Below are 12,172 nucleotides of genomic sequence, written 5' to 3' on the forward strand. Positions count from 1 at the left end.
CATTCTGAGAAGACCGCGCACGTTGGACGTGAGTCTAGCTACGCAAGTACGTCGTGGAGACACGCGCAATGATAGCCGGAAGCATCGATAGGGTGAGAATATAATTCGGTGAAATTCAGTGTAGTTCGTAAATGCAAAGCTTTCACTGTCTGCCTTTTTCACGAAAGTTAGCTCGATAAAATACAGACCTCTCGACGTGGCGGTGGAGGAAATGCTGTGGAGAAGGCAGTTCCTTTTTTCGACGAAGTTACTCGGTGGTGTTTGAGCTGACGTGGGGAGAAGTTCGAGATGCCAGAAAAGAGCAGATAAACAAACAGCCAGCGGATTAATCAACTGAGCGACTGTCCGAACGGGGGCTAACCAGGGGACACGGGGGAAATGTCAACGAGACCAATTCGTCGCTAGAGTTTTGGACCCAAGAATGGCTCAAATAATTTTCTAACGTTGTTGTTTACCCTCATGCCAAGTGCCAGCAGTGGCACAAGGAAGAAAAATACCACGCGAGGAGAGATTTTTTTTCCAATGTGTTCCTGTCCAGCTTGTCAAGATATAACAGTTCTGTCAATATGAAACTTGACATGATTTGACTGTATGCTTCACCAGTTACAAACGAAATAGTTTGCTATATCCCATTGAAAACAGTACAAGATAGTACAAACACTGCGTGGATATAGGTAATTAATGTTTAATTAGCTTGAATCCATTCGAGTTGTCAAAGGCCTAATCGTTGCAGTCAGCCTCAGGCTTTGCTACACGATACAGAACTTGTCCTACTTTGAATTTGACATGAATTTGCTATTTGCCAGCCTTGTCATTGCTCTCTCTGTACTCAAACTGCATGAAAATCTTCCTTAATAGCCTTATTAAACTATTGTATAATATTGCTCCTGAGGTTGAATAGGAGCCAACCTTATAAATGTATGGCATGTGTATTTATTGTAGCCAGTAAGCCAACAATGTCCAGTTATTAGTTGATTTGTTTGTCATTATACGTCAAATAGTAAACCCACAAGGAGAAAATACATGAATTCTGAAATGTCCCCTGGTGTCAGAAGTGGGATAGCCATGGCCCACCATTCGACGCCCAGTTCCCAGAAGGCCCTGATGATGGAGCTGAAGTCCCTGCAGGAGCAGCCAGTGGAGGGCTTCCGCATCGGCCTGGTGGAGGAGTCGGACCTTTACAACTGGGAGGTGGCCATCTTTGGACCCCCCAACACACTGTACGAGGGAGGCTACTTTAAGGTGAGGCTACTGTGTAGGGGTGTAGCAGGTTTGTGTGTGGTGAGCCAACCGTGGAGGGAGGGGGGTGGGATGTACAACACGCTGCTTTGTTGCCTAGGGGTGTAGCAGGTTTGTGTGTATGTCTTCAGGTGTTTCTCCCTCCAATCTCACTCTGTCTCTCTCTTTCTTTCCCACTCACCCCCTCCCTAGCCAGTCTCCTTCCCACTTGCAGTTTGATCGTTATGCTCCAGACTCCTATTTTTAGCTGTGGAAGGATATAAATGGCACCTAAGCATAGAGCGAGCGAGGAAGAGAAGGGCATGATGAGACTCTTCTCCTTTCCCCTGAGTGACTTATTCAGTGTGTCTAGTCCACCACATTAGCATAGAAGTCTGGTGAGAGGGAGCCCACATCCAGGCCATGGCATGTACTCTTCCAAGTGGGCAAAACTGGTTGCAATGACATCAGTGCAATGATCATTATAACATATTTTGTGAGTGATGTCATTGTCAGGTTGTATACTGGTTTTAAAGGGAAGTTTTGTAAATGTTTTTCTAGCAACCACAAAATATGTATTTATCTGGTTATCGGACCAAATAACTACTAGGGCTGTGATGATACCAGTGTCGCAATATTTTTTCCAAAAATGAAAACCCGACGCTTGAAAAATGAATGTGATTCTGGATGACAACATAATGTTTGTTTCCAACATTAGGGCTGTTTTGCTAAAGAAGTTAAATCTGCTTCGTGATTTGTTTCCTTGCCGCGATACTGGTATCGTCCCGGCCATAACAACTAAAATGTGATGTCTATCTGAGGAACAAAGATGTCATGTGACTAATCTAGTTACATGACGTCTTCTCAACCAGATAACCGATTTACAATTAGAGAACGACCAATCTTGATTTTATTTTTTAGGGTCGATACCGATTTTTGGGTCTCAAGGAGGCCAATATTTTAGACCGATAGTCAATATAATAAAATGTTAACATTTGTGACAAAATGTCATAAACAGCCATGTATGCATTAATGAATCAATTTGAAAATCAAACAATACATTTAACTTTGGTAACAACAATCTAACTACATACCAGCATGGTAATTTAATATTATATAATGGTAAATCTCTTGATAAACTGTAAATTAAGATTGCATAGTCCTACTTACAATACAGGTGTATTAATATTTAATAGGAGTGTGTGCATGCATTGCGTTACTGAACTTGTTTTGGCTGACCAGTGGTGTCTGGTGCTACAGATGACAAAAAATCTGTTTGCTTTCCATTTGGGACTTATTAGCCTACTGATCAACAACATTTGCGTAGAAGCAACACTCCAGCATGTCATGCCTGTATGGAAGGACATCATATAGGCACTGCTGTTAGTTTGAGAATATAAAATAACATATTCAATGGAAATTGGTCCAACATAACGTCATGATTTGTGATCACAGATAGTGTTGTTATTAATTTCATCAGGGAAAAGTTTTTTTTTTCAGCTGTCAGGACACATCTCTAAACAACTCAGCTGCCAGGACGAAATTAGAAACAACTCAGTTGGCTAGTTCAACTATCTGTCAAGAAATGGGCAGATTGAAACTTGATCCTATTGCTACGATTGGCTAGAGCGAGGCTGTAACTCTGCTCTCTTTCACATCTCCTCACAGCTCTCTCCATTGCTCATATCACTTGTTACTGTTTATTGCTACTATGAGAACTAGCTCAATGGTGATGACATTTGCTTCCAAGCCATAAATATGGATAATATCTAACAAGGAGCGCGAGGGTTGTAAAACAGATGAAACGACGATGGACGTTCTGTCTAAATTACTCTAATCTGCCCATAGTTTAAGAAGTGAGAATGCACACATGCTCGCTGATCTAAAGCTTATTGGTCTATAAACATGCAGGAAAATTCTTAGGTAGCTAAACCTATTGACAACCTTTATTGTGGTATTTTAAAACACTACTTTCCCTGTTACGACAATCATCTAATCCAACTATTAACTGTCAATTTACAGATATGATTGCGGCTGGTCAGATCAGCGCACCAGGAAATGGCTCGTTGCCAAAAAGGGTGCATGTTCAAAATGATAACCAGCTAACATTAGCTAACTATGTTGGGTATTAGCTCCTATCCGATCTTAGCACCATGTTTATCTAGTCAGCTAGCTAGTATAGTAGCTAATATAGCTAGCTAACACCACAGATGAAAGGGGTTAGTTAACACATACATACAATAGACTTCTTGTTATTTTGCTAAGTGCTTTGTTTAGTAAAAAAATATAGGGGCCATACAAATCAAATTTTATTGGTCACATACATGTGTTTAGCAGATGTTATTGCGGGTGTAGCAAAATGCTTGTGCTTCTAGCTCCAACAGTGCAGTAATATCTAAGTTTCATAACATATACCCTAAAAAACATGTAAGTCATGTAAGAACACGTAAGAATGGATTAAGAAATGGATTAAGTATATGTATGTATGTGCATTTATATTAGTTGAAGTTTGCATACACATAGGTTGGAGTCATTAACTTGTTTTTCAATCACTCCACATATTTCTTGTTAACAAAATATAGTTTTGGCAAGTCGGTTAGGACATCTACTTTGCATGACACAAGTAATTTTTCCAACAATTGTTTACAGACAGATTATTTCACTGTATCACAATTCAAGGTATTGGAGTGGCCATCAAAAAGCCCTGACCTCAATCCTATAAAAGATTTGTGGGCAGAACTGAAAAAGCGTGTGCGAGTAAGGAGGCCTACAAACCTGACTCAGTTACACCAACTCTGTCAGGAGGAATGGGCCAAAATTCACCCAACTTATTGTGGGAAGCTTGTAGAAGGCTACCCAAAACGTTTGACCCAAGTTAAACAATTTAAAGGCAATGCTACTAATTGAGTATATGTAAACTTCTGACCCACTGGGAATGTGATGAAAGAAATAAAATATTAAATAAATCACTCTACTATTATTCTGACATTTCACATTCTTAAAATAAAGTGGTGATCCTAACTGACATAAAACATGGAATTTCTACTAGTATTAAATGTCAGGAATTGTGAAACTAAGTTTAAATGTATTTGGCTAAGGGGTATGTAAACCTCAGACTTCAACTGTATACACACACATACATATTTATGTATATATGTCAGAGCAGCATTGGACTATGATACAGTGGCATTTATATAGAGTACAGTATATACATATGAGATGGATGATGCAATGTTTAAACAGTTAGTGACTAAGATACTGTAGAATAGTATAGAGTACAGTTTACACATGAGTTGAGTAATGCAAGATATGGAGACATTATTAAAGTGGCCAGTGATTCCTAATCTGTCTATAGGCAGCAGCCTCTGATGTGCTGGAGATGAGTGATGTAGTATACAATACAGTATATTCTTATGAAATGGGTGATGCAATATGTAAACACAATTTAAAAGTTACTAAGATAGCGTAGAATAGTGTGGAGTGCAGTTTATACATATGAGATGAGTAATGCTAGATATGGAACATTATTACAGTGGCTGATGATCCATTTCTAAATGTGGCCAGTGATTCCTAATCTGTCTATAGGCAGCCGCCCCTGACGTGCTAGTGATGGCTGTTTAGCGGTCTGATGGCCTTGAGATTGAAAAATAGCTTCTGTCTCTCGGTCCTAGCTTTGATGCACTTGTACTGACCTCGCCTTCTGGATGGTAGCGGGGTGAACAGGCAGTGGCTCGGGTGGTTGATGATCTTTTTGGCCTTCCTGTGACATCGGGTGCTGTAGGTGTCCAGGAGGGGAGGAGTTTGGCCTCGGTAATGCATTGGGCAGAACGCACCACCCTCTGGAGAGCTTTGAGGTTGTGAGCGGTGCAGTTGCCATACCAGGCGGTGATACAGCCCGACAGGATGCTCTCAATTGTGCATCTATAAAAGTTTGTGAGAATAAACTGACGAGTTTCAGAAGAAAGTTCTTTGTTTCTGGCCATTTTGAGCCTGTAATCGAACCCACAAATGCTGATGCTCCAGATACTCAACTAGTTTAAAAAAGGCCAGTTTTATTGCTTCTTTAATCAGAACAACAGTTTTCCGCTGTGCTAACATAATTGCAAAAGGGTTTTCTAATGATCAATTAGCCTTTTAAAATGATAAACTTGGATTAGCTAACACAACGTGCCATTGGAACCCAGGAGTGATAGTTGCTGATAATGGGCCTATGTAGATATCAATTTTAAAAAGCAGCCGTTTCCAGCTACAATAGTCATTTACAACATGAATCATGTCTACACAGTATTTCTGATCAATTTTATGTAATTTTAATGGACAAAAGCAACAACAAAAAAAGCAAAAACAAGGACATTTCTAAGTGACCCCAAACTTTTTAACTGTAGTGTATGTGGCGATATTATTTTCTGAAGCTACTCTGAACATATCCCAGCCCGCATGATCAAAACAATCTTGAAGCGTGGATTCCGATTGGTCAGACCAGCGTTGAATAGTTCTCACCACAGGTGCTTCCTGTTTGAGTTTCTGCCTATAGGAGGGGAGGAGCAAGATGGAATCGTGGTCCGATTTGCCGAATGGCCTTATAAATGCATTCTGGAAGGTAGTATAGCAATGGTCGAGGGTTTTAGCAGCGCGAGTACAAGTCAACATGTTGGTAGAATTTCGGGAGCCTTTTCCAGGAACCTGATCCAAAAGGGAAGCAGTGAAGTGTATCAAGTAAAACTCACAACGACCTTATGTCTGCACAGGGCATGTTTTGAAACGATGATAATACTATCTGATGTGAAGCAGAGCAGTGCATCTCCCCAAAGGGCTGGGGCTGCTGGACACAATGTTCTCACAGACCTCCATGCCCGCTCATACATACAGATACACTGGGCCCCCAATAGCTCATACACATTAACATGACAGACAACCTAGGGGATCGTTCTCATGCTCTCTGAATTGTATCCAACTAATTGTCAGGGTTATTTGGCTTTAATAAATGGAATTAAAATATGTCTGAAGCTGATGGTCATTTCTGTCGTCTCTATCAGTCTCACATCAAGTTCCCCATCGACTACCCCTACTCCCCGCCGACCTTCCGTTTTCTCACCAAGATGTGGCATCCCAACATCTACGAGGTAAATGTATTCCCAAAGTATATGAATCCAAACATATTTGAAGAGTTTTCTCCATCCAGAATTTGACTTTTTTTGTGTTCCAACAGAATGGCGACGTGTGCATCTCCATCCTCCACCCTCCCGTTGATGACCCCCAGAGCGGGGAGCTCCCCTCAGAGAGGTGGAACCCCACCCAGAACGTCAGGTACCTCAACCCGCTACAAACATCGTGTTCATTAATTATGGCATGCAATTGAAAACGTTTAAAAATGTTTCGCTACGGAAAACAAAAATAAGCTATTTTTATTTGCTGCCTAATGAGTACACTTTGGCTCAACCACAAAGCTCAAACACTTTCAGATACTCAAGATGCACTTGATATAGCTTGATGAAACGGTGGAATCAAGCGAGTAGTCCCAAAAGGGCAAACATTGCACACCTGTATTTCAAATTATTTCCCATTTGTATTTGACCTTGGTCGGTCTATCGCACTTCACATGTTTACCCATTTTGAGCACAAAAAAATGTAAATGAAAAGACAATCAACCTTTAGACTATATGTTGAAACAGAGGACTACACATGCAGAAAAAGCCATTGACATCACAACCTTCCAGATCTTTGGGGGAGACCAAAAGACAATATGGAGTGTCATCATAATGCCTCAATTGCGTGTCAAAGGTTTAAAGTGCAGAGCTCAGGAGTAGACACAGTCCCTAACAGTCAAAGTGCCAAAAAGATAACACATGCCAGTCGGCGAGACACTTTCTCAACCCCCGGGGCAGGTTGAGAGTGCTGAGTGTGTGTAACCAAACATCCAGAGAGGAAGTAGCATCTAATGGAGCCACATGGGTGAAATGGTGAGGTAACATTGCTGTCACAGAAGAAGTCAGTTCAAGTAACTCAACCATTCAAGGAAATCAAGTAAAGCCACATTACTTAGAAGCTACGGTAAAGGACCCATTGTAAATTAAATATTCAGGTAATAGGTATGTTTTAGAGAACATAAAGTCAAATTTAGTAACGTGTGTGTGTGTACAGGACCATCTTGTTGAGTGTGATCTCTCTGCTGAACGAGCCCAACACATTCTCACCGGCCAACGTGGACGCCTCCGTTATGTTCCGCAAGTGGAGGGACAGCAAGGGCAAGGACAAGGAATACGCTGAAATTATCAGGTAGGAAGAACACATGCACACTAACCCAACCACTGATTTACCTTTTAAACAACAAAGTTGACACACACACACACACACACACACACACACACACACACACACACACACACACACAGTCACAGTGAGTGAACCCTTTGCGATTTCTCTCTCCCCAATCCCCCCCCCCCCCCCCCCCCCCAACAGGAAGCAGGTGGTGTCCACGGTGGCAGAGGCGGAGCGCGACGGTGTCAAGGTTCCCACTACGCTGGCTGAGTACTGTGTCCAGACCCGGGTTCCCTCCCAAGACAGCAGCTCAGACCTGCTCTACGATGACCTCTATGATGATGATATGGAGGAGGAGGAAGAGGAGGATGAAGATGAGGAGGAGAGCGACATGGAGGCAGGGGGGACTAGTGGAGGAGAAGAAGGGGTCACTACTGGCTGCTATGACGACGACCAGGAGGATTCTGGGAACGAGGACTCTTGATGATGACGAATGCCCCAAATCGACGCACCACTCCCTGCCACATCCGATCCTAGCTCCCTCCTGATCCTGTTAAGCCTGGATCATCCCCTAAAACAAATACATGTGTCTGGTGCATTGATAGTAAATTAATAACTGGACAAATTAGTGGAATTCCAATTACAGGCGTGGTCGACCACAAAATAAAACTAAAATATCTCCGCGAATATAATTTGTATAGTTAAGAGCAGTCGGAAATGTCTTAATTTGTCCTTTGATATTTGACTTGACCGCATGGTTTTGGTTTCCGTATTCGATGGTCACATAGTCAAAGCCTGCCTCCCTGGTCTGATGGATTGATAGAAAGCAGACAGTTGATGATGAACACAAACAAACAAACAGCCGAGCCCACAGGAGTTTGTTTTGTTGCGAGATGTGCAGATAATATCTGCTTTTTGGAGAGGATCAAGTGTAGTATCTGTTCATATCAGTTTAATATCCAAATGGAATTTATGAACGGGGAGTCGGAAAAGGGGCTTGCTCCATGTAACGACCCAGTATTGCAGTGCATCTGGGAACGGAGCACACAAAAAAAGATGCAGCTGAATGGAATGTGTGCTACTGCGGTTGCTATTGTTTCTGTTCAACTGTGCGTTTTATCATGTCACTAGACGCATTTGCTTTAAGTACGTTCCGGGCTTAAGTCTTTAATTTTCTAACCAAATTCTCAGAACCCAGACACCTCTTGGCCCCTTCACACCCTGGTAGTCTTTCATATTCAAGTGTAAGCTGGTTGGCTTTCTTTCTGTGTGGATGGCTGAATTTTGGTATTTTTGTTAGCCTGGCAGGCTGTCTTGCTCAGTCAATGTGCCCCACTTTCCGTCTCTGGCTTGTCTCACCCTCGTTGCCAGCCAGCCTCAGTCGTTATGTCCGTTTGACAAACACACAAATCTACAGACAAACTGCCCTGACTGACCCCACACCTCCTTTCACCTCTGACCTCTCCAGAGCTGGGGTGTGTTCATTAGGAACCAAATGGCAGAAAACTGACAAACGGGGAAGGACTACCACCTGTTTTTGTTTTCTGTTGCAAAACAGTTTGCTACGGTGTTCCCTAATGAGTACGACCCTGTATAGGGCACTAGGAGGAAGTGCTGTCTCGAACATAGAACCAAAGGAGTTCATTCTCCTCTCCCGCCCGCCCTCCCTCTCCATCCATTCTTTCCCTGCCTCCAAACCTCAGGGCCTCCATAGACTCTCACTGGGAGAAAACCGGGGATGTAGTGGAGGACAAACGCACCTTAACACCGTCTACACACCTATATGTTGTGAAAAGTGTTCCTGCGCCTATTACGCTAAATTAGCGTAGTAAGCGTCCGCTTCATTCATTCAGCGTTTACCCACCTTATTTCTTTACTACTACATCCCTGGAGAGAGCTCACACACAAACTGCTCCTCAGCTTGAGCTTGGTATTGTTTTAATGTGTGTTTTTTGCGGGGGGGGGGGGGTGTTTTAGAGAGGAAACTTCAAATCTCCAACAACACCATTGGTCCCCATGTCTCCTACCTTTTTCCCCTCCAACCTCTGTGAGTTAGTCAGAGGAGGCTGGTGGGAGGAGCTATAGGAGGATGGGCTCATTGTAATTGCTGCAATGGGATAAATGGACCGGAGTCAAACATGTGGTTTCCATATGTTTGATGTGTTTGGAGAAGCTATAGAGCCCGTACTCTATAGCTTCTCCCACAAGCCTCCTCTGGATTCAGTGTGTTCTCTTTTTTTTTTTTTTCATCGCCACCCATTTCTGTGTGTTGCCCTCTTCTATTGGCCATGCTTCACAAAACTACACCAGAAAAGGCTTCTCATCATACATGCTTGATATGCTTTCTTGGAATTGGCGCAAACTCCTGGAATTCCAGTAAGCAAGCCAGGTTAGGTGGTCAAAATGGAAAGTGAAGTTGAATGAGTGGAATTCTGTATTTTAATCAACTATTTACACATGCCAAGAGGCATTAGCCATTGTTTGTTAGTTAGCACATATAGCTAAAAGAGCACATTTAGTTGTCCTCAACATATATCAGCTAAGCTATGACTTGAGCACATGCCACATTGGTGATTCAGAGCTACATGGGCACTATTGCATTTTGTGTGAAAAAGGATGTTTCTTGAAACTCTGTTGCAAATACTTTGGCTAAAGAACAGCATAGGCCCTAAGTAGTAATGCTGAAGTTGTGTAAGTGGGGCAAAGTTAGTCAGGCCAACCCATCAACTGTGCTCATTAGGCCTGCAGTTTTCACATGGGTGTGTGTGTGTTTTACCATTACCTGTTTAATGGAACACAGGACCTGTTACACCTTTCACTCACATGGAGGTGCTGGCCTGGATTGTATGCCAAGGAGATTACGTTTCATCACCACTTCCAGTGACGCTACAATCAATCAGTTATAGATAGGTGTGGAGTATTCATTTTCTGTTTGTAAGAGGGAGAGACTTGACTTCTGTCTGAGGAAGACTAACATAATCAAAATGAGAACTTTTCTCCTACCTTGCTCTGTTGAACTGGGGCTGGCGTCAAGTCAAAAATGAGTTGACCGATGGATCACAAATGGATTGTTCTTCTCAGCCACTGGATGTTTAGGGATGTGATGTCAACGACCTGGGTGAGCCATGTCTCAATACTCTAAAACGACTTCCTCTCTTCACCCCCTTTTCTTCATGATCACTGATCGGTGAAAGGAGTGGATACATTTCCACCATATTGCTTTTTCCCCCCAACCTGCCATGCTATTTCAGATCTGTGGTAATGAAGAGGGAAGGAAGCCATTGAAGAGTCTTGAGATGCAGCCGGGGGTACTGTCTCATGCTCACTGACATTTGCCTCCTGTATTAACTAGTAGGAGACTGTTGGAACAGTGTTTACCTGGTCGAAATGACACTCGACTAGAAGGACCACATGCTAAGCTGTCAGACTCAGTGTTGCAAAGGTGGAGAGCAGTGGACAATTTTTCTCATGTATTGTGTGGGTGAGTGTGTATTTTAAAGATGTTTTTTTTTAAAGGAGATTTTCCCTCAGGCTGAAAATGGTCTCGTTTGGACAAAAAACGACTGTGCCCACAGCCAGTGATGTGGACAATGCTGTCCTCCTTTTTTCATAATTTTCTCTACCTTTTGTGTTCTGAGGATGCAAATGTCACCTATAAAATGTATATTATAAAATGTTGAATGGACAGGATTGTCTGAAATGTCTTCAAATGTTCATTTATTATCTGTTGTGAATGATGCCATTTGTTTCTTAGAAAGCATTAGCTGCTGTACTTTGACATGGGAAAACTGGGAATGATAAATTGTTTTTCAAAGCAGGTAGTAACTGTTGGGCCCTGTTTGAGTAGTTTTCAAATGCGTCTTTCCTTGAACCATAACTGAATCATCACAATTGTGTAGGTGAAAACTGGGGTTACCCTACATACTAAAACACTGATCTGACATGAGATTGTATCATCTTGAAAGTATCCAAACACTGCCCCAGTTTCTCATTGAATTTACCACACAACTGTGCAACACAATCCTCCCGCCCTTTTTAATAAAAGTCCTAATTAAAATGGTATGAACCATTGGGCTATGCAATTATGGAAAGGAAGCTCGAAGAGGGAAAGTGTCAGTGTAGCAAAATTAAATACGTTTAAACTCCAACTTTTTGTCCAACTTTCAAAGGACACACAGTTTAACTGAAAATTAATTTAAGGTGAAATCAACCATGTCCTTTTGCATTCTCGAGAACATGTTGATGAAGCCATTGGAACTGTTAGGTCTGAGGACTTGAATTGGCTCACTGCTCTTGACTATTCTCAAATACGTTTACCACAGGAGTGCACATGTCCCCAATGGATGTAAAGACCTGCTCATTTTAATTTAAATATGAATCAAGATTCATTATCGTCAACGTCAAAAGTACCTTCATCTGATTTCTCAAGCATGAAATGAGCCACCGGCTGAATGATGCCCTGGCTGGCCTGAGACTTAACTGGTGCACCTCCTGTGAAATACAACTTTTTGTCTCCACCTAGTGTTGATATTTGTTGCTGGAGCACATCTTGCTGTCAGTGGAGTTGGTAACTACTGCTGACATTGAGATCATAAACCTAAATCACCATTTTACTGTGTATTTTCCATAAATATCTCAGGAGTAAAGCTGGAAGATTGGAGTCACACAAGTTATGTAATAAAGGTCAATTTTTGAA

General features: G+C 42.1%; 1 protein-coding gene and 1 pseudogene across 2 annotated transcripts; both read left to right on the forward strand.

Annotated features, from left to right (window-relative positions):
• Window positions 1-58: 58 nt before the first annotated feature.
• LOC120063894 (ubiquitin-conjugating enzyme E2 R2-like) lies at window positions 59-12,172 on the forward strand. Of its 2 annotated transcripts, none has more exons than XM_039014211.1 (6): window positions 59-674; window positions 1,002-1,242; window positions 6,255-6,341; window positions 6,428-6,525; window positions 7,360-7,494; window positions 7,678-12,172. In XM_039014211.1, the coding sequence occupies exons 2-6, from the start codon at window positions 1,024-1,026 to the stop codon at window positions 7,958-7,960; spliced, it is 822 nt and encodes a 273-aa protein (XP_038870139.1). In that variant the 5' UTR covers window positions 59-674; window positions 1,002-1,023; the 3' UTR covers window positions 7,961-12,172. The 2 variants fall into 2 exon arrangements, with proteins under 2 accessions (XP_038870139.1, XP_038870146.1); XM_039014218.1 differs by having other exon boundaries at window positions 1,053-1,242.
• On the forward strand, window positions 8,378-8,527 carry LOC120028370 (annotated as a pseudogene).

The sequence above is a fragment of the Salvelinus namaycush genome, chromosome 2, assembly GCF_016432855.1.
Source record: "Salvelinus namaycush isolate Seneca chromosome 2, SaNama_1.0, whole genome shotgun sequence".
Taxonomy (NCBI): Eukaryota; Metazoa; Chordata; class Actinopteri; order Salmoniformes; family Salmonidae; genus Salvelinus; species Salvelinus namaycush.